The 27,966-nt window shown below is 46.5% G+C and overlaps 1 protein-coding gene across 5 annotated transcripts in view; it reads right to left on the minus strand.

Moving 5' to 3' along the window:
- The window catches only part of GPATCH1 (G-patch domain containing 1), a 99,002-nt gene that overhangs the window by 51,966 nt on the left and 19,070 nt on the right, over positions 1 to 27,966 (minus strand). For all 5 annotated transcript variants that reach the window (XM_033942070.1, XM_033942068.1, XM_033942069.1 and 2 more), the window contains exons 7-9: positions 22,580 to 22,816; positions 21,962 to 22,109; positions 2,650 to 2,729 (exon numbers count right to left, since the gene is read on the minus strand). In XM_033942070.1, the coding sequence (XP_033797961.1) occupies positions 2,650 to 2,729; positions 21,962 to 22,109; positions 22,580 to 22,816 (465 nt within the window). The remainder of the gene's footprint in view (positions 1 to 2,649; positions 2,730 to 21,961; positions 22,110 to 22,579; positions 22,817 to 27,966) is intronic.

The raw sequence follows: 27,966 nt of genomic DNA on the forward strand, positions 1-27,966 counted from the left end.
ATCTGTACTGGGACTGGTGCTATTTAACATATATATATAAATGATTTGGAAATTGAAGTGACAAGTGAGGTAATTAAATTTGCAGATGACACAAAACTATTCAAAGATGTCATGACATGAAGACTCTGAAAAACTGCAGGAAAACCTTAACAAATGGAAGACTGGGCATTCAAATGGCAGTCGAAATTTAATGTAGACAAATGCAAACTGATACACATCAGGAAGAATAATCAAAATCACAGTTGCCTAGAGCTACGGTCCATATTAGAAGTCAGCACCCCAAGAAAAAGATCTGGATTAGAGAATGACACGGTGAAAAAATTGGTCCCCGTCACCGCCCCGTCCCCGTCTCACCATCCTCTGCACCGCCCCGTCACCGCCATTCCCTTCACCGCCCCGTCACCGCCACTGCCACCCCATTCACCGCCCCGTCACCGCCACTGCAACCCCATTCACCGCCCCGTCACCGTTACCGCTGCATACATAAAAGCCTCAAACGGGTACGATTTTAAATACTTTTCTTTATTTACGTATAAAGGAAACATTCTTTAAAACTTTAAAACTTAGTTAAATATTAGTTAATAACTATACAAAAACAAACACGACATGTACTTTTAATGCTTACAATGTTAGCCTACATGGTAAGTAGACGCGGCCGCTGTACCTAATCGCGGCAAAGATCTCCCTGCCGTGATTAGCATAGTGACCGCGGCTACGGCTGCAAGTCTCCCCTCCCCCCAGCGATCACGGCAGGAGGGCACCCAACCCCTCCTGTAGACCCCCCCCAACGGCCCTCCCGACAATCGCAGCAGAAGGGTACCCAACCCCTCCTGCCGGTCCTCCCAATGGCCTCCCCTATGATCGCCGGCAGGAGGGTACCCAACCCCTCCTGCTGGACCCCCCCCCAACGAACCCTCCCACCCCGGAACCCCCTTAGTCTTACTTTCCAAGTTGGACCGGACGGCTCCTCACACGTATGGCCAGCAGGCTTGCCTCCGTCCAAATGAGGCGGGCCCGCCCCTACCCTGCCCAACCCACAGGATCCTAGGGCCTGATTGGTCTAGGCACCTAAAGCCACTCCCGCTATAGGAGGGGCCTTAGGTGCTTGGGCCAATCAGGCCCTAGGATCCTGTGGGTTAGGCAGGGGAGGGGAGGGGCGGGCCCGCCTCATTTGGACGGAGGCAGGCCTGCTGGCCAGACGAGCGAGGAGCTGTCCGGTCCAACTTGGAAAGTAAGACTAAGGGGAGCTGGCAGGAGGGGTTGGATATCCTCCTGCTGCGATCGTCGGGGGGGCTGTTGGGGTAGGCAGGAGGGGATGGGTACCCTCCTGCCGCGATCGTTGGAGAGGGCTGGTTCTGTCGGCATGAAGGGCTGAGCACCTTCCTGCCGGCGATCGTCGGGGGGGGGGGGGGGGCGGGTTCTATTGGCAGGTGAAACACAGGTAAATAGCGGTTCCTAGAAGGGGGTACATTGGCCTGCGGGGACAAATCTTTTCACCGTTTTTGCGGGCGGTGAAAACTTTTGTCCCCATGTCTGCAGCGATTTGGCTTTGGAGTCTCCATAACCCGCAGCCAAACCGCAGCCACGTCGCAGCTCCCTGCGGGGATCGCTCCCCGTGTCATTCTCTAATCTGGATATCACTGTAGACATTACACTGAAACTTTCTGCCATGTGTATGGCTGCAGCCAAAAAAGCAAACAGGATGTTAGGAATTATTAGGAAAGAGATGGTAAATAAGAGCAAGAATATTATAATGTCATGGTGTGTCCTCACTGTGAATATCGTGCACAGTTCTGATCGCCATATCTCAAAAAATATATAGCAGAATTAGAAAAGATTCAAAGAAGAGCGACCAAAATGATAAAGAGGATGGAACTTCTCTCATATAAGGAAAGACTAAAGACATTGGGGCTCTTCAGCTTGGAAAAGAGACAGTTAAGGGGGAATAAGATTAAGGCCTACAAAATTCTGAGTGGTGTACAAAAACCAGGGGACACTATGAAATTACATGGGAATACTATTAAAACAAAATAGGAGAAATTATTTTTTTTACTCAATGAATAGTTAAACTCTGGAACTCGATACCAGAGGTTGTGGTTACAGTGGTTAGCTGTGTTTAAGAAATGTTTGGACAAGTTCCTGGAGGAAATGTCCATAATCTGCTATTAAGACAGACATGAGGGAAGCCACTGCTTGCCCTGGATCAGTAGCATGGAATGTTACTACAATTTGGGTTTCTGTCAATTTGGATTGGCCGCTGTTGGATACAAGAAACTGGGCTATATTGACTATTGGTCTGATTCAGTATTACCGTTCTTATGTAATTGTGCATCCCAGCTGACCCAGCTGAGTTTAAATTGGATAGCACTAAATATAAGCATTGTCCAGTTAAACTGAAACTGGCCTCCAAGCTTTGATTTAAATGGACACATTCTGGCCAGCAATGTGAAACACTCAAAAAATGTATCTGATAAAATAGGAGGAGGCAAATTTGTCCAGCTAAGTTACCTAAATAATTCTTTTTAACACTGACCTCAACATTTTTAAATATAAAGGAAAGAACACAATGAGTTTCAATGATACAATGTAGGAAGTCAAAGAGAAAACAAAATGATATTCATACAACATAAAAATAATTTTTTTATTTACCTTGCAAGAGGAGGGAGGTGCAGAAGCAAAGGAAAACCCATCCAAAATTTTTCCAACATATTTAACGTCTTTGTTCAGCCCTGTAAAACATTTTAAATCAAAACTGTGATAGCTGGAAAGTCTAGAAGTACCAAGCAAACATCCAAAAGAGCCAAATGAGACAGATTTACTTGTATGACCAAAAGGAAATATAGAACATGTGAAATCTGCTTAAGTAGTATCCGGAATCTGCTATGAAGCAAAGTAAAAGTCAGCAAAATAAAACACATCCTTACAAACATAATTATTGTGACACAGACTGCATTTCACATACAAGCATGCATGCCATTTAGAAGATGAACTACAGAGCACATTTTGTATGCTCATCTCTATACCAGCATTCAGAAGAACACAGAGTACGTTCCAGGGCATTCGTCTGTACACCAATATTAGGACACAGCAGTGAGTGCAAAAGATTCTAAGTGATCTCTTTGAAGCCAAAGCCAAAACTCATCCTGCATGACTTATCTGCTGCTTTTGACATATGATCTTTATCTGCCTTCATTTTTCTCTGTTTCTATGTTTGTAAGAACCCATGTTTGCCTATAAAACATGCTTTAAAGTGGGAAAAGCTTAATAAAGTTAGTAGTTAAGGCATAAAATTCAAGCCAACCATATTACTGCAAAATCCATGTGTACTTTTTAGCCTTAATATCAGTTTTTAGAATGAAAGTAAGCAAGTGGTTTCACTTTGAAAGCTGCCCAAGAGAAAAGTACTGTACCCACTGAGAAATGCTTCTGTTTTTTTCTCTGCATACTCTTTCCCAATCAATGCTATAGTTTTCACCCAATAACACCTACAATCCAATACAGGTAAATGCTATAGAATAAGGTGCAAACTTTTATCAACATACCAGGTGAGCAATTTTCAGACTGATGATTTACTCAGGTAAATTCTGTTATCTCATTTACTGAATATAATATAGCTGCAATTCTAAAGTACGAACCTACAAATTTCAGTCCTCATAGTTTGCAAAAAACAACAAAAAAGTTTTTATTTTCCATCTCTTATCCCTTACTACTTCTACTGCTTACCGTTGCAATAATGCTTTGGTCTGTTCTAGGACAACAGATCAGGGTTTCTGAATATCTCTAAGGAATCTGCATTTAAGATTCGCATGCCTACTACCTCTACTGTATGTAAATCTCTCTTGTTCATAATTCTTTAGAGTCCTGAAAATGTTATTATGATAGTAGCCCTTGAAGGCTCAGAGTGAAGACCAAAGCTATAGCATTACTAGGCATATGCAATACCCCCCCCCCCACACACACACATTTAAGCCTTCATTCCTAGCTAGGATTGCTGAATGGCAATAGGACAAAGAGCAAACTTTGTTTTGAAGAAGGCACACCTTATTTTGAATGGAAACTGGATAGGTCATATGCCTGCCTTCATTCAAAGAGATTTAAGTAGACAGGAGAGGCTCCTCCCCACTTAAATCGCCTAGGGCAGGAGTGTCCAATGTCGGTCCTCGAGGGCCGCAATCCAGTCGGGTTTTCAGGATTTCCCCAATGAATATGCATGAGATCTATTTGCATGCACTGCTTTCAATGCATATTCATTGGGGAAATCCTGAAAACCCGACTAGATTGCGGCCCTCGAGGACCGACATTGGACACCCCTGGCCTAGGGCCACTTGCCTGCCGATATTCAGACCCAAGACCTGTATATTTCTTTTAAATCTGTTGTCTCATATCAGCATAGTTCTATAAGCATAGTCATATTCCTTTACATTAAAGCATTTCTTTGCATTTAACCAAAGCCATCAGAAGCGGCACTCTTTTGTATATCAAACACAAGTTGTTAAAGAGTATATTTCGCCACTCGCACTTCCTCTTAGGCTATGGTATTGATTTTTTTACTTTGTTCTTTCTCACAAGTCCCGTGAGAACCTATGGCAGCCATTCAAGGAGCAGTGAAGGGCCAGGCACGAGCGTGAAAAGCTAGCACCTGCCTTGTGCATCACTCTGCCGCAAGATATGAGGAAGCAGCCATCCAGCAAGGGAGAGGCAGGAGCGCGGAAAGCTCCTGCTGATACAGCGCTGAACCGCCAGAATTTAAAAAAGGTACCGGGGGAGAGGGGGATGTTTAAAAAAAAAAGTTACATTTGCTCCATAAACACACCTACATTTCCACCCACTTTTTTTGGGGAAAAAAGTGCGTCTTATGGAGCGAAAAATACGGTATGTGGTTAAGTGCCGATATTCAGCCCTTAACTGCTTAAAATGACTCTCATAAACAGCACCCTATCTTTAAGCAGTTCAGCTTATGAGGTCAAGAACTGAATATTGCACTTAATTGCATAAGCTTTAGTGGCCAAACTAAAATTGGATATTCAATGCCATTGACCGGACAAGGCCTAGAACTAAATATCCAGGAATAGAGCTGGCAGCAGATATAAAAATGCTGACCACCACTGGCTGAATATCAGCTGGATAGTTTTTATCTGCCTTCATTTTTCTGTAACTTGTCCTCAATGGCTACATTTTCAAAGGTAGGCAATAACCAACCAATTTTGGCTTTAAAAATTCAAATTTGAAATGGTGTCTGTGAAAGTGTAAGGGGTTATCTTCCACTAATGCTAATGTCATTAGTAGAGAATGACATGGGGACAAATTTTTCCCCGTCACCATGGGAATTCATTTTCCTACCCCGTCCCTGCAAGTTCTTGTCCTGTCCCTGCCCCATTTCTGAAAGCTCTGTCTTCATCTGCACAAGCCTCAAACACTTTAAAATCATAAGTGTTCAAGGCTTTTGCGCTTTAGGTAGAGCTTACAAGAATGGGACAGGGACAGTGAAAGCGACAAAACTTGCAGGGATGGGAAGAAGAAATTGAGTTCCTGTGGGGGTGGGGACAAATTTGTCCCTGTGTCATTCTCTAGTCATTAGCACACATGTTGCATGTGCTATGTGCCACATGGCCATGCAGCACTTAGCGCATGCTACTGTCCATTAAGATGTGCTAAGCTTTAATAAAAGAGCTCTTAAGCAATATACAAAGTAATACAACAGGGGCATGCATGAAATAATATACAAAACAAAAGTATTCAATACATGAGTTATAAAGTGTAAGAATGGGAAGAATGGAAAAGCACAAAGGAAAAAAAAACCCACATTTTAAAAAAAATTAATGAATGTATTTCATAATACATCCTAATATTTTAAGTGCAAATTATGTACAATGAGCAAAAAAATATTTGTAGTAAAGACAATTATAAATGTTAAGTATATATTTTATTCTTTCAATGCAGTTTTTAGCCACAAGGATTCCAGACTCAATGAACACTGGGAATGTGGACTTGAATCTCAGCATATTTACCGTATTTGTTTGCTCCATAAGACGCACCTGACCATAAGATGCACCCTAAATTTAGAGGAGGAAAACAAGAAAAAAACCCATTCTGAACCAAATTCTCCCTGCCAGGCTCTGCACCCAACCCACACTCCTTGTCAGGCTCTGCACCCTGTCCCCCCTCCCTGACAGGCTTTGTACCCTGTCCCCCCTCTGGTTGTCTAGTGGTAGGCAGGGACAGGGCACAGATGTCAAGGCAGATGACTTAAAATATACAATGTCACCTCAGTAACAACTATAGAAAAATAGCCAAATATAGTGCAAAATATAGACAGCAGATATAAATTCTCAAAACTGACATTTTGATCACTAAATTGAAAATAAAATCATTTTTCCTACCTCAGGCCCAACAATTGTCCCTTCCTCCCTCCCTCCTTCCTGTAGCCCCCCACCCTCAATGCCAGCCTTTGTCCTCTTCTTCCTCCTCCCCCCCTGTTGTCTGGTAATTTCTCTCTCTTTCTTTCTTTCCTCAGGCCCAACAATTGTCCCTTCTTCCCTCCTATGTTCCCCTCACTGCCTTCCAGCCTTTGTCCTCTTCCTCCCCCCATTGCCTGGAGATTTCTTTCTTTTTTTCCTTTCTCAGGCCCAACAACTGTCCCTTCCCTTCCTTCCTCCTATGTTCCCCTCACTGCCTTCCAGCCTTTGTCCTCTTCCTCCCCCCCGACTCAGGCCCAATAATTGCCCCTTTCTCTCTTCCTCCTATGTTCCCCTCACTGCCTTCCAGCCTTTGTCCTCTTCCCTCTCCCCCTGACTCAGGCCCAACAATTGTCCCTTTCTCTCTTTCTCCTATGTTCCCCTCACTGCCTTCCAGCCTTTGTCCTCTCCCCCCCAATCAGGCCCAACAATTGCCCCTTCCTCCCTCACTCCTATGTTCCCCTCACTGCCTTCCAGCCTTTGTCCTCTACCCCCCCCCCACACTCAGGCCCAACAATTACTGGTATCCCTTCCTCCCTCCCTCCTATGTTCCCCTCACTGCCTTCCAGCCTTTGTCCTCTCCCCCCCCCCAACACTCAGGCCCAACAATTACTGATATCCCTTCTTCCCTCCCTCCTATGTTCCCCTCACTGCTTTTCAGCCTTTGTCCTATCCTCCCCACAACTCAGGCCCAACAATTACCGGTATCCCTTCCTCCTATGTTTCCCTCACTGCCTTCCAGCCTTTGTTCTCTTCCACCCCCCCCCCAAGCCCGCCCGCTGAATTTAATTACCTCCCACTGTTGTTGATGTGAGGATACGTCAACGAAGCAGCAGCGGCAGGGTGGGGGTTGGACTCCTAGCTCAGCAGTGGGTCAAGGGACGAGCAGGGAGCAGGCATGAAACAAATTGCTGGGAAGGTCCAGGCTGACCTTCAGTCCGACGTCAGAATTGACGTTGGGGGTAAGGCTTCTGGGCCGGCAGCGTGCAATCGCTGCACCTGCCTGGCCTTTCCTTTACTTATGGCAGCATTAAGAGACCAGGAGCAGCGGCAGGTGGTCGAAATAAGGTAACGGCCGGGGGGGGGGGAGGGTATTCGCTCCATAGGACGCACCCTTTTTTCCACCCACTTTTTTTGGGGAAAAAAGTGCGTCTTATGGAGCGAAAAATACAGTAGATCACATAGCTTATTATACAACCCCCAACCCCCACCCCTAGAAGTAAATCAAATCAAACAAATATCAAATTCTAAAATCAATTTTCATATAACATTAGATCAATACATAGAGAAGAAAATGCCCAACATCTTCAAGGAATACAATCCACATGGAAACCAGATCCAACTTTTGCACAAGTGCAACAAATGACCTTCAATTCCAAATATGACGTAGGCAAGTGTGAATCAGAATATAATCCAAATTCCAAAAGAAGAAATAGTCATAGTATAGTAATGAGTCATAGTACCAAAGCTCAGACATAATCATAAAAACAAAGAGTCCACCCACTACAATTTAGGGCTCTAAATTTGGAGCTAGAAGATTAAGGCTAAATAAAGAAAAAGAATGACGACAGATAAGGGCCATAAAGCCAGTTTGGTCTCTGCCTAAATTACTTCCTGTTACAATTTCCATAGACTCCCAGCTGATCTCTGGCTACCTCTACTTCTATGCACTTAAATCTTCTGTGCTTGTTCCTTGCTTTTCTGAATTGTTACTGTTTTATTTGTTTATAGCATAAAAATCAAGTAACCATTCACAGTATACCTGTACAGTAAAACTAGAAAGGAAACTATTTCACATACAATTTTAAAAAGGCAAAAACTTTATCCCTGAACAAAACTTATCTTCCTGTTTCAGTTAAAGGCAACAATAGGAAGGATCCAATAACATATTATGGAGTCAAAGTAGAGAAAATTTCCTTATTTTTAGTTAATTTAAAGCAAAATACTTTTGTTCCATAAGAAGTATACATATTACAGACCCTTATTTCTCTTGTGAACAAGTTCCAGCAGCTCTTTTACAAGCCCAAAAAAGCCAACAAGTGTGGTAAGCTCCAATCTACATATTTACAGATTGACATGGAGAACGCTAGGTAAAACGCAGCTCCTAATTGAAGTATAGCTGTTCTTAAAAACAAAAACTGCCAATGCCTCTTCTGAGATTTCCTAAAAATATCAAGAAATACATACACTTTAGGCCCCTTGAAAATGTTAACCTTAAACTAAAAGTACTGTTGTCTCTGTCAGCGCTGATACCCAAAAAGTCATACATAAAGTAGGGAGAAATTAGGTCCTTACCTGCTAATTTTCTTTTTTTTAAGTCCCTCCAGACCAGCACAGAAACGGATGGGTTTACACTCCTCTGCCAGCAGATTGAGACAGACACTATCTTTTGGCTACAGTGCAAGTGGGCTGTGCAGTCCTTATTACAATCAGTCTTAATAAATAGCCAAGCAGAAAACAACAAGGCTGAAAAAACGAGAACATCCCAACTCCCTACTTACAAGGAGAAGACACAAGGAGAAAACACTGTTAGAAACTGATTAGAGCAAGAACCTTTCAGAAACGCCCCACAGTTCATCAGCTAAACCAGCAGAAACCAAACGTCACTGCTCTTTAAACTTCTTGAACAACCAAAACAACCAATTCCCTCAGAAAAACCCATTCTCTTCGTGAACACTGAACAAAATGACAGTGTGGGTTCTGTGCCAGTCTGGAGGGACTAAAAGAAAGAAAATTAGCAGGGAAGGACCTTATTTCTCTTTCTTTAGCACAGACCGGCACAGAAATGCATGGGATATACCAAAGCACCCCTGAAGGGCCGCCACAAAAACACGCTCACTGAACACCACATCCCGACATGCCTGAATGTCCACATGGTAGTGTCGAACAAAGGAATGGAGAAAAGACCAAACCGCAGCCTTACAGATATACATTGGAGGTACAAAAGAAAATTCAACCCAAGAAGCTGCATGACCCCAAGTGGAATGAGATTTTAGAAAATTCCAGAACAGGCTTCTTTTGGAGAAGGTACCCTGAAGCGATAGATTCCTTGATTCAGTATACAATGGTAGAAGCACCGCCCCCATTATGAGGACCCACTAAGAGGACAAAAAGACAATCCAACTTACAGAACTCCTGGGTCCGCTGAACAAAAGAGCGAAGGACTCTACAGACATCTAACTTGCACAACTGCCTCTGCTCCAATGAGCCCTCCCGATTACCCAAGACCAGGAGGACCACAGACTGGTTAACATGAAACAGTGAGACCACCTTAAGAAGAAAGGAGGGAACCCAACGTAGAATGACCCACTCCCTAGAGAACTCCAGGAGAGGAGGCCTACATGAAAAAGCCTGCATTTCTGAACGTGTCTCACGGAAATAAAGGCCACCAAGAAAACCATCTTAAATGTAAGGTCCTTCAACATACAGGTGTTGAGAGGCTCAAACGAAGGACGAACAAGCACAGAGAGAACTAGATTGTGATCCTAGGCAGGAACCGATATCTGAACTGGTGGCCAAAGCAATTTTGCAGCTCTCAAGAACCAAATCACATCCGGAGAGGGGGCAAAACGCTTACCATGCAAGAGACCGTAAAAGGAAGACAAATCGGCAATCTGCACCTGAATGAAGGACCAGGCAAGGCCTCGCTCCAGGAAACTCCAGGACATGAGGCAAAGCAGAATTAAGGGGAACCACACCTCACATGAACACCACTTCTCAAAAAGACGCCAAACATGGACATAAGCCCAAGAAGTCACCTTATCCGAATATCCCTTCTTCTTTAGGCGAGCCCTTTCAAGAGCCAACCGTAAGTCAAAAGGAACCTGAATTGAACACTGGAATGTGACCCCCGAGTCAGAAGATCAGGCAAGAGGAGCAGTGGGGGAAGAAGGACGTGGGCACGAGGGTCGAGGTGGTGGAGATGTGCCTGGATAGTTGTGAGGACAGTGTAACTGGTATGCAGAGATCATTGGAGACGGTGTCTGCGGATTACCAACTTCTTCTGGATAAGGTCGAGGACCTGGAGAACCGCACCCGGCGTAATAATTTGAGGGTGCGGGGCCTACCGGACCTGCCTGAGTTTAAAGATGTTTGTGCTACCACAATTAAGCTGATCAGGTGGCTCCTGCAGGATGACACACTGGAGCTGGGATTGGAACGGGCTCATCGTGCGCTGGGACCCCGGACACTGGATCAACCTAAAGATATAGTGTTGTGCCTCCAAAGCTTTGTTCTTAAAGAGCGGATCTTCCGCAGAGCCCGGGAGATGGGAACGGTCACCTGGGAGGGTCACCGGCTGGAGTTCTATCAGGATCTAGCTGCTGGCACGCTCCAGAAACGTCGGGCGTTCAAAGAAGTGACTAAGGCTTTGCAGCGCAGCAATTTACGCTATCGCTGGACTTACCCTTTTGGGGTTGTTATTACCATCAATGGAGTCCACACCAGAGTTGCCACTGTTCGAGAGGCTCGTGGGCTGTTGCAACAAGCGGGTATTGAGATTCCTGAGGAGGCTGCTCCGGCGGGGGGTGTGATGCCTAGCCAAGCGAGACGCCCTGCCTCCTCCCACTGGCAACGAGTGGAGAATGGATCCCAGAGCGGGAGGGGTGACCGAGGGGGTGGACCCCCTCTTCAGGCCGCCGCTTCTTCTTCGAGTGCTCCCCCCTGAAAGCTGATTGACTGTACTTGTTCTTTTCCTTCCACTGTCATTATTTATGTCTCGGTGGGGGGTCTTTGGACTCCCCTCCCTGGGAATGGACTGTTGGGTCTTGCTCCTTGGGAGGGTGTTTTGTGGGGGTCATACATTGACAGGTTTGGGATGTGGTGGGAGGGGGAAGTTGAAGGTTTTGTGTTTGTGTTATATGGGGGGTATCGTAGCATGGGGGAAGGGGGAGTGTGAAATGTGATGTGGGAGTTTGGGGGGTGGGTGGGTAGGATTAGGGGGATTCTTATAAACACTGTTCTTGATAGTTGATGTTTGATTGTGGGATATGTGTCAGAGGCCATGGGGATGGTTCACTTCTTTGTATGTTGGTGGGAGATCCGAGGACTCTCACTTTAGGGGAGGTGGGGCGGAGGGGAGGGATGGGGGGGGAGAGGGGGGGATGTGGGGACATGTCTGCTGGGGTTGGGTCTGTGTTGTTCTTATTTCATTTGGAATATGGGGGCGTTTAGATTGGTCTCTTATAATATTAGGGGTCTCAATTCCCCCAATAAGAGAAGAGCTTTTTATAGGGAATTGCTCCGTTTGAGGGCTGATGTCTGCTTTGTCCAGGAAACACATCTACTACAGTCCCATGAATCCTTGGTCGGGGATCATAGGTTCCCGCAGGTCTTTTGGGCTTCCCGGGTGGGCACCTCTAAGAGGGGTGGGGTGGGAATTCTTATCCATAAGGGGATTCGTTGTGAGGTACGTAGGGTGGTGCGGGATCCTCAGGGCAGATATATTATGTTGGAGGCTCTGATTGAGGGGGTCTTGTACTCCCTGGTAAATGTATATGCCCCTAATGAGGGTCAGGGGACCTTCTTCCGTGAGTTGGTCCCTCGGATCCTCAAGTTTAAGGGGGGAGCCCTGGTTTTTGGTGGGGATTTTAATCTTACAGTGACCCCTCATTTGGATAACTCAGGGAGGGCGGATCATTATGGAAGAAGGGATCGTAAACTGTTGCGTGAGGCATTGGCTACTCTGAATGTGGTGGATTGCTGGAGGTGGCTACATCCTTCGGTTAAGGACTATACTTACTTTTCGGGAATACATTCCTCATATTCTAGAATTGATTATGTTTTTGTGGAGTGGGGACTACTCCGGAGGGTGGAGTCCGCGGGGATTGAGTCCCTTACGTGGTCGGACCATGCCCCGGTATGGTTGCGGATCCAGGGGGTGGGTGGAGGCTCGGGACAGAAATTCTGGCGTTTTAATGATAGTCTGCTAGATGACCCGGAGGTGGGCACACAGATTGAAGGGTGGATACAAGAATATCTGGGTGTGAATGTGGAGTGTGGAGTTTCTTTGGAAGCTGTCTGGGAGGGGTTGAAGGCAACCCTTAGGGGCAGATTGATTGCCCTGTCGTCGGCCCGGCAGCGTAAACGACGGGAGGATGCGGCGGTCCTGTTGGGTGTGATTGGTAGGTTGGAGTGTATGCATAAGCGTTGTCCTTGGGATGCGGAGCTGCGGGAGCGCTTGTTTCAGGCACGTCGGGATCTCCAGGCTTTAGACTTGGACAGATTGCACCATAACTTACAGCTTCTCCAACAGAGATATTTTGAGTTTTCTAACAAAGCTAGTTGACTGGTTGCCCATCGTCTTAAGGTCCGACAGACAAGTAACCAGATTTTTTCGCTTCGGGCGGCCTCTGGGGAATTGTTGCAGACTGAGGATGCTATCCGTGCCCGTTTTGTGGAATATTATTCCCAACTCTATACTCCGGAAGCACCGGGGCCCTCACAGGCCCAGGACGCTTATCTGGCTTCTGCAGCGTTGCCCCGGATTGCACAGGCTGATGTGGCGTGGTTGGACCGCCCTCTTACGTTGATTGAGGCTCGTGGAGCGCTGCGTTCTATGAAGCTTGGTAGGTCACCTGGGTTGGACGGTTTTACCGTTCGGTACTACAAACGTTTTCAGGATCTGTTGCTACCTCCTCTATTGCGTTTTCTTAACTCTTTACAAGGGAATGGTGCCCTTCCTTATTTCATGCGCTTGGCGGGTGTGACAGTGTTGGCTAAGGAGGGGAAGGATCCCCTTCAATGTGCTTCCTACAGGCCGATATCCTTGTTGGGGGTTGATACTAAGATCTTTACGCGGATTTTGGCGGACAGATTGATGAGATGGATTCCCCGGCTGATCCATCCAGATCAGTCGGGTTTTGTGGTGGGCAGACAGGTGGGTGATAATACTCGTCGGGTTTATGATTTGTATGACCGGGCCAGGGGGGGGTGCGGGAAACGGTGTTTTTGTCTATCGATGCTGAGAAGGCGTTTGATAGGGTATCTTGGTCTTTCTTATTTCGGGTCCTGGAGTCGGTGGGTTTGGGTCCATGAATGCGGGATTGGATTCGGGTTCTATATACTGGACCTCTTAGTTGTATCAAGGTGAATGGAGGTTATTCGGAGACTTTCTCTCTGGCAAGGGGTACACGCCAGGGGTGTCCTCTTTCCCCACTCCTTTTCGCTTTGACGGTGGAACCCCTGGCGCAGCGAGTGCGGATGAATCAGGATATTAAGGGGATTACGGTGCCGGGAAGGGATTATAAGTTGGCTTTGTTTGCGGATGATATTCTGTTTACGGTAGAAGACCCTACCACTTCCCTACCGGCTATATTACGGGAGCTGGATATGTATGGTGAGGTGTTGGGATTCCGGGTCAATGTTGGCAAATCAGAGCTCCTTAATATTAACTTGCCTGATGATCGGGTATCCTATCTCCGAGACCGGTATCCGTTTCGGTGGGTTCAGCGCTCTTTGCGATATCTTGGAGTTTATTTTGGACTGCCGGGAGTGGATTTATATGACCTTAATTTTCCTCCGCTCTTTCGGCGTATTCGCCAGGATTTGCTCAATTTGAAAGATCTGTATTTTTCTTGGTTGGGTTGGGTAGCCATTGTGAAGATGATGATTCTGCCTCGTCTGTTGTTCTTATTCCAAGTATTGCCTCTTTGGGTGGGTAGGAGAACGTTGGAGGGGGTTCAAAGACATATCTTTAATTTTATTTGGGCTGGTCGGCGGCCCAGAGTAAGTAGGAAGGTCTTATGTATGGGGAGAGGGGATGGGGGGTTGGGGGTCCCTGATGTGGTAAAATACTATCAGGCTGCTCAGCTGCGCGCCCTTTTAGAGTGGCAGACGCAGGCGCCGAAACAGTGGGTGGAAATTGAGCAAAGCTTAAGTGATGGGGTGCCTTTGTTACATCGGCCGTGGGTGCCTGGTAGGATGCGACTAGTGGGGGAGGTATCCTCGGTTGCGACTTCTCTGAGGGTTTGGAATCAGACCCGAGCCAGTTTATTGTGGCGTAGGCGGCATTCCTGGTACATACCGTTGAGACATAATCCTGACTTTCCTCCGGGAAGGGATAGGGGAGTGTTTGCTGACTGGGAGTCTCGGGGCTTAGTCTGTGTGGGACAGTTGTGGGATCCGGTTCTGGGCAGTATTAGACCCTTCGCAGAACTCAGGGGCAAGTTTGAGTTTGGAGTACGGGATCTGTTCCCCTACCTACAAGTTCTCCATTATATCAGGACCTCGGGCCTTCTGGGGGACTTGAGGGGTGGTAAGACGCCCTTTGAGCTGTTATTGGGTCCAGTGCTCCGGAAGGGAGTTCTCTCTGTGGTATACAGGTGTCTTAATTGTCGGGGGGCTCCCCTTCCCTACATGAGGGCCTGGGAGGGTGATTGTGGTTCTGCTATCTCCTGGGATACTTGGGGTGACATCTGGTCGGAGATTTCCTCGGCGGGTGTGGCTGCGTTGCTGATCGAGAATGGATACAAGGTCCTCTTTCGTTGGTACTATACCCCTCAGGTTGTGGCTCGTTGGCAGGGAGGTGCGAGTGTCCTATGTTGGAGGGGCTGTGGGGAGGTGGGTACCTACTTTCATATGTGGTGGCAGTGTAGGCAGGTGTGTGGATTCTGGACTGAGGTCTTTGTTTGGGTGTCCCGGATCCTGGATGTCCAGATACCCGCCGATTGGCGACACGCCTTGTTGTTTTGGCATCAATTGGATCTGGCTTGGGGTGACTCTTTGTTTTGTAAGTTGGCATTCACTGCTGCTCGATTAGCCATTGCCTCTTTGTGGAATCAGGCGCTCCCTCCCACGTGGGCCCTGGTGGAGCAACGTTTGCTTAATTGGCAGAACCTTTATCACTTAACAGCCTTGAGACATGGTAAACTACATGGCTATGCTCATATTTGGCGTAGTTTTCGGGCTTCCATGGGGATTTGTGGCAGGGGTGGCCAGGGGCTTTGAGTTGGCCTTGGAGTTGGAATGGATGAGCGATGCTTGGGGGGATCCCATAACCATATTCTTTTTCAATTTTTGGTTTTTGTTTGGAATTGACTGTTTCTCAACCATATTTTGAGCTGTAGGCATTGAGTTTTGTCCCTGGGGGGGTGGGTGGGGGGGTATTAGCTGTGTTTTGGTGGGTATTTTAGCTTGTTCTTATTAGTTTGTAGGACTTGCACATGTCTATGATGTTGTTGTTATTAACTTTGTGTGTTATTTTGGAGTGTGGTACTTTGCTCCATGTATTTTCTGTTATTGCATTTCCTGTGAAATGGTAATGTTTGGAGTGTTTTTCAATAAAAGCCTTTCATTTAAAAAAAAAAAAAAGAGGAGCAGTGGGAGAGAATCTGCCACTAGCAGATGAACCAAAACTGCATACCACGGGCACCTTTGAGACCCAAAATGGGAAAAAAAAAAAACCCTCTTTCTTGGGCATCACAAAATAAATGGAGTACCTGTGGTGCGAATTTCCCGAGGAGCTACTGGGACTACTGCTTTGAGGTCGAGCAACCTGAACAGAGTCTGCTGAAAAGCTTCCTCTTCCAAGTTGCCTAACAAGGAGAGAAAATGATCTGGCAAAGGTCATGAAAACTCCAGAGCATAATAGTCCTGAATCACCTCTAGGACCCACTGATCCGTTGTGATCTTGGCCCATCCCCGGTAAAACTCCTGCAACCGAGCTCCGAGTGGAACCAGTGGAAGGATCCGCAATGAGTCACTGGGCCGGACAGGCGGAGGAACCTCTGGATGAGTTGCGACCCCTCACCCCCCAGCGGGCCTCCCAAAAGGACTGCATGCATTGGAAGAAACGTCCTCTGGAAGGAAAAGAGGTCGCACCCCGGCCAGGGCAGTACCTACGAAAGTCACTCAAACATCCCCGAGCAGAACCACCTCGCGAAACCTGGCGAGTTCAGTCCTCCGGTAACCAAGGCACCTTAGAGTCACTCAAGGCCTGAACCAGCTTATCTAACTCCTCCCCGAAGAGAAAGGAGCCCCGAAGGGGAAACTCACTGAGCTTAGCCTTAAATGTAACATCCGTCGACCAACCTCGAAGACACAGGGTACGGCGGGTCACTACACCGAGAGCCATAGACTTGGCCGAGGCACGCAACAGATCATACATGGCATCAGAGAGATAAGAAGCTCCCAGCTCAATCTTGGCAACTTCCTGATCCACTAAGGACCAGTCAGCCGTCTCGTGGTCAAGAACTCTCTCAGAACACCAGAAACAAACCCGTCCTACCAGACCACCACAAATCGCTGCTGGACAGCCAGGGCAGCTGTTCCGCCACTTATTTCTGACAGATGGGATGATCAGTGACACTCAGAAAAGCACACAGACGATATAAAAGCATAAACAATAACCCTTTATTATATATACAGTGGTGCCTCGCATAACGAACGCCTCGCACAGCGAACGCTGCGCACAACGAACTTTATGTCTTGCTCCCTACAACGAACTTCGTTTCACACAACGAAGTCGCCTGAGCTGCATCCTTCCGCGCAGGCACTGCGCTTAACTGCCCTCTCTCCGCCTGGCTCCCTCTTGCCCCCCCGACTCCCCGACACGATCGGGGCAAAAAGGAGCCCAAGCCCTCTTGCCCCGCCGATTCCCCAACTCCCCGACAATATCGGGCCAGGAGGGAGCCCAAGTCCTCCTGGCCACGGCGACCCCCTAACCCCACCCTGCACTACATTACGGGCAGGAGGGATCCCAGGCCCTCCTGCCCTCGACGCAAACCCCCCCTCCCCCCAACGACCGCCCCCCCCCAAGAACCTCCGACCGCCCCCCCAGCCGACCCGCGACCCCCCTGGCCGACCCCCACGACACCCCCAACCCCCTTCCCCGTACCTTTCTGTAGTTGGCCGGACAGACGGGAGCCAAACCCGCCTGTCCGGCAGGCAGCCAACGACGGAATGAGGCCGGATTGGCCCATCCGTCCCAAAGCTCCGCCTACTGGTGGGGCCTAAGGCGCCTGGGCCAATCAGAATAGGCCCGGGAGCCTTAGGTCCCTCCTGGGGGCAGGGCCTGAGGCACATGGTCGGGTTGGGCCCATGTGCCTCAGGCCCTGCCCCCAGGAGGGACCTAAGGCTCCCGGGCCTATTCTGATTGGCCCAGGCGCCTTAGGCCCCACCAGTAGGCGGAGCTTTGGGACGGATGGGCCAATCCGGCCTCATTCCGTCGTTGGCTGCCTGCCGGACAGGCGGGTTTGGCTCCCGTCTGTCCGGCCAACTACAGAAAGGGACGGGGAAGGGGGTTGGGGGTGTCGTGGGGGTCGGCCAGGGGGGTCGCGGGTCGGCTGGGGGGGCGGTCGGAGGTTCTTGGGGGGGGCGGTCGTTGGGGGGAGGGGGGGTTTGCGTCGAGGGCAGGAGGGCCTGGGATCCCTCCTGCCCGTAATGTAGTGCAGGGTGGGGTTAGGGGGTCGCCGTGGCCAGGAGGACTTGGGCTCCCTCCTGGCCCGATATTGTCGGGGAGTTGGGGAATCGGCGGGGCAAGAGGGCTTGGGCTCCCTTTTGCCCCGATCGTGTCGGGGAGTCGGGGGGGCAAGAGGGCTTGAGCTCCCTTTTGCCCCGATCGTGTCGGGGAGTCGGGGGGGCAAGAGGGCTTGAGCTCCCTCTTGCCCCGATCGTGTCGGGGAGTCGGGGGGGCAAGAGGGCTTGAGCTCCCTCTTGCCCCGATCGTGTCGGGGAGTCGGGGGGGCAAGAGGGCTTGAGCTCCCTCTTGCCCCGATCGTGTCGGGGGTGCCAGGGACCACACGGAGTCACCCACCGTACCACCCGATTCGGGTAAGCGCAGGTATCGGTGGGTGGCTTATTTGCGGGGGGGGTGCCTTATTTTACATTTTTTTCTAAAAAGGGGGGGCTGTCTTATTTGATGGCCCTGCCTTATCATCGGGGAAACACGGTAGAAAAAAAAAAAAAATGAACAGTTAAGTCCCAGTTTTTGCCGCTGAGACTCTGCCCTCTCTCACTGTAAAATTAGACTCTACTTAGTCTGTCTTTAAATTTAAAAAATGTGTGTTGTTTTAAAAAACAATTATGTTTTTAGATGTATCTAAATAAAAATAGTAACCAAAAATTTATCTTTTTTTATGTCACCTTAGCATATTTTATGCTACAGAACGAATTATTTTTTTTAACATGTATTGTTATGGGAAAACGCGTTTCACATAACGAACTTTTCGCATAACAAACTTGCTCCTGGAACGAATTAAGTTCGTTGTGTGAGGCACCACTGTATAAGAATTAAATAACTTCACCGTAATTCCAGGCATCGACCTCCTTCACAATTGGGAACCCCTGCAATTGATAGGTGGGTAGAAAAACGGGAGACTATCCCTTTTAGACTTCTTGGATTCTGTATCCCTGGAGACGTCTTGGATTCTAATGTTAGGTTCAGAATTCCGGTCTTATATAGGATGCAAACTGCGGAGTTCATAGTAAAAGCATAAACAGCTGGTCCTGCTATTACGATTCAGGTCTTTTGTTCTTTGTTTTGACAACACCTAGGTCAAGGAGGTGTTGCAAAGACCGGCCCATCTGGCTTTACTGATGTTATTTGAGAGACACGCAGGCAAAAGGAAGTCAGGATGTCAGAGAAGCAGACTTTGATGTTATCCAGGAGGTGTTACAGAAATCAGCTTCCTATCTGGTTTTCCTTTTGATGCTGTTTGGGCAACTCCCAGGTCAAAAAGGTCAAGATACTTGTTGTGGAAACCTTTGATGTTGTCTTGGCAACACCCAGATCAGATAAGCAGACTTGAGGAGACATATTACGTAGTTTCAATTACCCCCTAGTCATATGCATAACAGCAGCCAAATCAAAACTTTGTTTAAGTAGAGCCTCCATTTTACGGTCCTGAGGGTCTCTCAGGGCAGAGCCAACTTCCACCAGCACAGTATGTCTGCGCGCAATAGCCGAGACCACTGAATCTACCACAAGAGACTTAAGGTATCTCTATCCCCATCAGGAATGGGGTAGAGTCTGGTCATGGACCGCGTCAAATGAAAAGGCACATCTGAAACTTTCCAATGAGCGTGCACTACATCCCGAATGCATAGGGAAAGAGTGCGATGCTGACTGGATCCCTCTAAGAAGAGGGTCCACAACACGAGGGTATCCTTAGCTTCCTCTTCAAAGTGTAAAACTGAAGACACCTGAAGAATGAGCTCCTGCAACTCTTCCCGATGAAATATGCACACAGCCAAAGCATCCTCACCATCCAAAACATCAGGCTCCCCTAAAGGATCTGGAAGATCCTCTCCAAGATCCAAGTCCTCATCTGGTGAAAACAGATCAGCCAGAAAAGAATCCTCGTCCCAAGACACCAGCGACCGTTTAGATGATGGCTGAGGGGATTGGATAGAGGCAGGAGACTGAATGGGGATAGCCGTAGAATGGGGAAAAAACCCAGACAACACCGAGACCCTCAACTGCCTATAAATAAGCCTTGCACATGGCTAACACAAAATCAGGGTAAAACAACTCCGGCGGCAAGTCAGAAATCATAGCAGGAGCAGAAGACACATTTAAGACCTGTTCCTATCGCTCTAAGACAGGAGGAAGGTTGCCTGAGGCCATGGGTAAAATGGACACACTTCCCGTCAAAACAGAGGGAAGGGCCATCGCCAAACTGTCACCTGAAATAATATGCGGCACTGAAAACAAACTCTACCCTGCCGCTACAAAAAAAAAATGATAGCCACCCCAGCTGCAGTGGTAAGGGAATCCCCAACCTCCCCAGCAGTCTGCAACACCAAATCTGCCAGACCGCCGGGTGATGAGGAAACCCCAGCATGGGTGGCAGGTGAAGACCAGGCGTTACCACCACCACCTCCTGCCAACGAGCAGTGCACGTGCGATGGGGAGCCTGACACGCCGACACCCAAAGCCAGTTCCCCCCAAGGAGGCTGGAACATTTTGTACACCCGCCAGCCGCATCCACCGCTCGGAGCCAAATAAAATGCACTTGTGCTGCTTTTCTGAAGCAATCATAATGAATACGCCAAAAACCCACAAACACCAACGCCGTACAAAACTGGTGACCTCAGGACCACTGTATGCTCCTTTTATTTCTTGTGACTTTTTTTTTTTTTTTTAACTTCTCATAGCTCACCAGCTGTCTCAAAAGAGCAAACACAACTGGCACTCTAAACTGTAGTCTGTGCCTAATAGGTGGCCAGCGTACAGTTATGGCTCCTCTAAATTCAGAAAACCTGGGGAAGTGTGGGAAATGGGGGAGAGACTCGACCCTTCTGTGTGGCACCCCCGAAGTTGGTAGGACACCTGAGAGGGACCGCAAGCTCTGTCAGGACAGCAAAAGGGACAAGAAAGATTCACTAAATCAGATCCAACAGGCCCAAGCAAACCTCAGCACAGACTGCACAAGCTTAACACTCCACCTGCTGGAGACTGAGAAAAGAATGATTGTAATAGGGACTGCACAGCCCACTTGTACTGTAACCAAAAGTTAGTGACAGAAGAGCGTAAACCCATCTGTTTCTGTGCCAGTCTGGAGGGATGCTAAAAAATACACAATTGTCCAGAGCAGTATTTTTCAACTGGTGTGCCACAGGGAGGCCGGGAATCCCCTCCCAATCATAGGTATTATGAGATCTTCCTACTCCCACCTCTCAGGTCTCTCTTCTCCGAGTGCAATTTTTCAAACTCTACAGTTGCTGGTCTTCCTCTGGCCAGCCCCAGGGTCCTTCTTTCTAACACTGCTTCCTTTTGCCGCACAGGAGGGATGCAGTACAGGAAAAGCCTCCAGAATACCAGAGGAAGGCCTGGTCTAATAACTGCCAACAACACAAAAGTTTGAAGAATCAGAGCAGAAAGGAAAGAGAGGCCTGAGCTGTGGTAGGAAAACAGATTAGACATGTGAGAGAGGGAAGATAGGCTGCCCATAAAGGGAAGGGAAGAGGAGAAAATGGAAGGGAAGGAAAGAGAGTATACCAACTGCACTTAAAAGGAAAAGGAGAGAGAAGAGGGAAAATAAGACAGATTCGAGGAGGCAGAGAAATTGAAGAAAGCTGAGCATGAAAGATCAGAATCAAACAAATACAGGGCAGGAAGTGAGAAAATAAAGTTGCAAATAGAAAGGTGGCCCTGGAAACAAAGTTAAGAGCACAGAGGAAAGCAGAACCAAAGTTTGTGAACAAGATGATTGGTGATTTTATTATTCCAGACTACCAAAGGTTAGAAAAATGTTTTCCTGTTTAGTGACCAAATTATGTTGGTGTTGAGAATTTACATCTGTCAGCTTTACTGAAAATTCTCCCCACAACTTAAATATACCCAAAAATTAAATAAATAAATAAAAAGGGTCAGGTGTGTGCTGATGAGCTCCCCTAGCAAACCTTAGTGATATGCACTCACATGCCTGAAAGTCCCCTTCTCATTTCTAAAAGAACAGTGAATTACTGGCCTTGGATTGCAGAGGTAATTGCTCTTATACTTTCAGAGTAATGATGCTGAACTTAGACAGACTGATGTAAAGGATAAACATTTTCAAAAATCCTACCTTTCTGGTTCCTGTATTGCTTTGGTGCTGTCCATCCAAACAGTCCATCTCCAGGATCTTCCTCACTGATCACAGTATCATACTTGGACATAGACTCAGTTGTATAAATATCAGCATCCTCCTCCTCCAAAGCTCCAACACCAAAGGCCTTTGAAGAGTACAATAGATAGCACTAACTACAGATATATTATTAAGCGTAGCCAGGTTCTTTATAGTTGAAGATACCACAAGCTAAGTTTACTCTTTCAAGACAAATTTCTACAATAAGCACTGTGTTTCAACACTAGTATATTGTCAGGATTTCAGGATGTGGTCTTTCCTTTTCAGCAGCAGATAACATTGCGGCATTCAGAAAATACTCAACTACAGCCAATTCATGCTTAAATTTTTCAGTGGAAAATCTGGATTAGGATTACTAAAACATAAAATATCCTGACTAAGACAAAATCTGCCCTTCCAAAGGGACTAAAACATACAAAAATAGCTGGTCCCATCCTAACCATTCACTTTCTAATAATTCACCATCACCTATTTTATCTCTGAAAGAAAAAATAATAATTAAGTCAGTAAGAACTCATATTCTACATTAAGAACAAAATCCACAGAAAATGTATTTACCTGACCAGTGATTCCCAGTTTCCTTCCTTTACTATATCCTGTATCACCTAGCAGATTATTCATCTCTTTAGACTCATTAGTGAATGGATTAATGTGTTCTGGCATTCCAAATAATGCCTGGCATGGATCCAGTCCCTTGTAGCCAAAGCCATGGACATTGTCTTTAATGGTAAAGTCTATTGGCATCACATCCTTGGGAGCAAATGTCACATTTTCCGGCTGATATTCATCGTCATCCTTTCAAAAGGAAACAAGAATAAAACATCACTTCCTGTACCTGGGAACTTCAAAATCAAATTAAACACTGCAGGGCATGATGGATATTGGTCTGATCCAGCATGGAAAGAGGATAGTAGTATAAAATAAGGAGCATCCATCAGGGGTCTCAAAAAATAAAGTGCCTTTTTCCGTCTTAATTAGTGATATGTATTCTAGCTTCTTAGGTTTCATTTCCATTTCATTTTGCAAGAAATAATCAGTCACATACTTTTGATTTAGGACTTATTTTGGCCTTATTTCCAAAAGAAAAGAAGGCTTAAGAGGTCACTGTGCTCGAGGAATCTAAAAGGAGTGGGGGATTTTTTTTTTTCATGTCCTGCAGGTACAAGAACATCCTAAAAAAAGGAGGTTCTTTTAGTCCTGAGTGAAGCTTCTTGCTTTCTAATGCTTTAGGACTTAAATAATGGTTAGATCATCACAAGTTACACTAATAATTTAATTATATAGTTTATTAATTGGTGTCAGATTTTACTTATGCACAGAAAAGATGTGATAGTAGTAAAGGCTGCAACAAAAGCAATATCAGCAACTCATTTCTTAGTATTGCAGCGGAAAGTGAAACGACACAAAAATCCATACGAAAAAGGAGATTATCGCTGAAAAATAGCTGGAAAGCGATGACCACAAATGCTCGCAGTCTAAGCAACAAAGTTCATGATCTGCAAGCCCTAATATTAGAGGCAGATCTAGATATTGTTGCTATCACAGAGACATGGTTCAGTGAATCACATGGATGGGATGCAAACATACCGGGATATAATCTTTTTAGGAAGGACAGAGATGGTCATAAAGGTGGAGGAGTAGCTCTCTATGTAAAGATCAATATCCAAGCGACCGAAATGCAAGGGACCTGGGGAGAGGAAGAAGCGATATGGATTGCTCTGAAAAGAGAAGATGGAACTTCTATCTACGTGGGTGTAGTCTACAGACCTCCGACTCAATCGCAGCAAATTGATAAGGATCTGATTGTGGATATCCAAAAGTTTGGAAGGAAAGAGGAGGTTCTGCTGTTGGGAGATTTCAACCTGCCGGATGCGGACTGGAATGTTCCGACTGCGGAATCGGAAAGAAGTAGGGAGATTGTGGATGCCTTTCAAGAGGCTCTGCTCAGACAAATGGTGACGGAACCCACAAGGGAAAAAGCGATATTGGATCTGGTCCTCACAAATGGAGAGAGTATATCTAATGTTCGAGTGGGTGCTCACCTGGGTAGTAGCGATCATCAAACGGTTTGGTTTGATATAACGGCTAAAGTGGAGAGCGGCCGCACGATACTTAAAGTCCTAGATTTCAAACGTACGGACTTTAATGCAATGGGAAAGTACCTGAAGAAAGAGCTGTTAGGATGGGAGGACATAAGAGAAGTGGAAAGACAGTGGTCTAAGCTGAAAGGAGCGATAAAAATGGCTACGGACCTTTATGTGAAGAAAATCAATAAAAACAAGAGAAAAAGGAAGCCGATATGGTTCTCCAACCTAGTGGCTGAGAAAATAAAGGCGAAAGAGTTGGCGTTCATGAAATATAAAAAAACCCAAGAAGAGGAGAGCAGAAAGGACTACAGGGTGAAACTGAAAGAAGCCAAGAGAGAGATACGTTTAGCGAAGGCACAGGCGGAAGAACAAATGGCTAAAAATGTAAAAAAGGGAGATAAAAATTTTTTCAGATATATTAGTGAAAGGAGGAAGATAAAAAATGGAATTACTAGGCTAAAAGATGCTGGGAACAAATATGTGGAGAGTGATGAGGAGAAAGCAAATGTGCTAAACAAATACTTCTGTTCTGTGTTCACAGAAGAAAATCCTGGAGAAGGACCGAGATTGTCCGGCAAAGTTACACGAGAAAATGGAGTAGATTCTGCGCCGTTCACGGAGGAGGGTGTTTATGAGCAACTTGAAAAACTGAAGGTGGACAAAGCGATGGGACCAGACGGGATCCATCCCAGGATACTAAGGGAACTCAGAGAGGTTCTGGCGAGTCCTATTAAAGACTTGTTCAACAAATCTCTGGAGACGGGAGTGATTCCTGGGGATTGGAGGAGAGCGGATGTGGTCCCTATTCATAAAAGTGGTCACAGGGATGAAGCAGGAAACTACAGGCCGGTGAGCCTCACTTCAGTTGTTGGAAAAATAATGGAAGTGTTGCTGAAAGAAAGGATAGTGTATTTCCTTGAATCTAATGGGTTACAGGATCCGAGGCAACATGGCTTTACAAAAGGTAAATCGTGCCAAACGAACCTGATTGAATTTTTTGATTGGGTGACCAGAGAGCTGGATCAAGGACATATGCTAGATGTAATTTACTTGGATTTCAGCAAAGCCTTTGATACAGTTCCTCATAGGAGGCTGTTGAACAAACTTGAAGGGCTGAAGTTAGGACCCAAAGTGGTGAACTGGGTCAGAAACTGGCTATCGGACAGACGCCAGAGGGTGGTGGTTAATGGAAGTCGCTCGAAGGAAGGAAAGGTGACTAGTGGAGTCCCTCAGGGTTCGGTGCTGGGGCCAATCCTGTTCAATATGTATGTAAGTGACATTGCTGAAGGGCTAGAAGGAAAAGTGTGCCTTTTTGCAGATGATACCAAGATTTGTAACAGAGTAGACACCGAAGAGGGAGTGGAAAATATGAAAAAGGATCTGCAAAAGTTAGAGGAATGGTCTAATGCCTGGCAACTAAAATTCAATGCAAAGAAATGCAGAGTAATGCATTTGGGGATTAATAATAGGAAGGAACCGTATATGTAATGTAATGTAATTTATTTCTTATATACCGCTACATCCGTTAGGTTCTAAGCGGTTTACAGAAAATATACATTAAGATTAGAAATAAGAAAGGTACTTGAAAAATTCCCTTACTGTCCCGAAGGCTCACAATCTAACTAAAGTACCTGGAGGGTAATAGAGAAGTGAAAAGTAGAGTTAGAAGAAAAATAAAAATAAAATAAACAGTCCCAGGATGCCTATGTCTCCTCCCCTGCGATGTTCTCCCATCCATGCATTCCCTCCCAGACACACTGCCCGTGCCCCAGCCGCTCCAAGGAGGCTGCCACAGATGAGGCCCACGGTGAATGCAGGATTCTCTCCTCTGCGGTAAAGCTGCCCGGAGCCGACAGTCGATCTTCTTAGCGGATTGCATGGGGGGAAGAGTTCACACTCTTGGTAGGATCGGGTCTGTGTGCTCTCGGTGGTTGTGGCTGGTCTCGTTGCTGCTTAGGTGTAAAAGCAGTTGATCTCCACTGCTGCTGATATTTAAAAGCAGGCAGATTGATCTCTCCAATGGACTGCAGGGGGAGGAGTTCACACTCCTGGCAGGATCAGGTCTGTGGGTTCTTGGTGGTTGCGGTAGGTCTCGCTGCTGCTTGTATGTAAAAGCAGTTGTTTTTCTGGGAGGAGAGAAGCTGATATGCACGGACGGAGAGAGGGACCTTGGGGTGATAGTGTCCGAAGATCTAAAGGCGAAAAAACAGTGTAATAAGGCAGTGGCTGCTGCCAGAAGGATTCTGGGCTGTATAAAGAGAGGCGTAGTCAGTAGAAGGAAGAAGGTGTTGATGCCCCTGTACAGGTCATTGGTGAGGCCCCACTTGGAGTATTGTGTTCAGTTTTGGAGACCGTATCTGGCGAAAGACGTAAGAAGACTTGAGGCGGTCCAGAGGAGGGCGACGAAAATGATAGGAGGCTTGCGCCAGAAGACGTATGAGGAGAGACTGGAAGACCTGAATTTGTATACCCTAGAGGAAAGGAGAGACAGGGGAGATATGATTCAGACGTTCAAATACTTAAAGGGTATTAACGTAGAACAAAATCTTTTCCAGAGAAAGGAAAATGGTAAAACCAGAGGACATAATTTGAGGTTGAGGGGTGGTAGATTCAGGGGCAATGTTAGGAAATTCTACTTTACGGAGAGGGTGGTGGATGCCTGGAATGCGCTCCCGAGAGAGGTGGTGGAGAGTAAAACTGTGACTGAGTTCAAAGAAGCGTGGGATGAACACAGAGGATTTAGAATCAGAAAATAATATTAAATATTGAACTAGGCCAGTAACTGGGCAGACTTGCACGGTCTGTGTCTGTGTATGGCCGTTTGGTGGAGGATGGGCTGGGGAGGGCTTCAATGGCTGGGAGGGTGTAGATGGGCTGGAGTGGGTCTTGACGGAGATTTTGGCAGTTGGAACTCAGGCACAGTACCGGGTAGAGCTTTGGATTCTCGCCCAGAAATAGCTAAGAAGGAAAAAAAAAAAAAAAATTTAAATTGAATCAGGTTGGGCAGACTGGATGGACCATTCGGGTCTTTATCTGCCGTCATCTACTATGTTACTATGTCACAGTAGAAGCAGCTAGGTTTTGTTTCTACTAATATTAAAAATTTAGATATATTCCTTCCTGTCTGGTTAAGTAGTGCTTAGCCAAATAATTGCTAATATTCAGCACAAATTAGCCAGTTATCTCCACTGAATATTAGAGATTAGCAGATAGCTGTTAACTGGCTATCATGTGACTTAGCCAGTTAAGCATGAATATTCAGCACTAAACTGGCTAATTTTAGCGATTAAGATAGGACACTTAAATAGCAGGCCTATCTTTAACCGCTAAGCACTTAACCAGATAGCACTGAATATCAGCTTAACCAGTTAAGTTGCCGCAGACAAAATTTGAAACCAGATATTCAGTGTTGGGTGCTGGATACAGCCTGGCATTGAATATCCGGAGTCAGTGCCACCATTGGCAGCTAACCATGCTGCCTTCCGCCGGCTGAAAATCAGGCCCTTTCTGTTCACATTTACAAATCTTCAGAACAAATGTAGAGGTCAGAAATTGTGTGCTTTTTCCGCGATTATAAAAGTGGGAACAATATGTGCAGCATTACATCCCTCTCCCCAAGGGCATTTTTGATTGTATTAAATTTGTTAAATCATTTTTCCAAAATCTCAATGATATATAACACACCTTGCAGTTGTTTATTGAGTAGATAAATATGAGGCAGATGGGATTCAGTACTTAAGTGTTGCTCACTGTATTTGCTTAAGAAAGATGGAAGACCATCACTTACTAAGAAATGCAAATCAGAAACCATGAAAAAGAGGTAGAAAGAAAGACATGGTCCCAGTCGTACTGAGCTCC

This window comes from Geotrypetes seraphini, chromosome 4 (assembly GCF_902459505.1).
Source record: "Geotrypetes seraphini chromosome 4, aGeoSer1.1, whole genome shotgun sequence".
Taxonomy (NCBI): domain Eukaryota; kingdom Metazoa; phylum Chordata; class Amphibia; order Gymnophiona; family Dermophiidae; genus Geotrypetes; species Geotrypetes seraphini.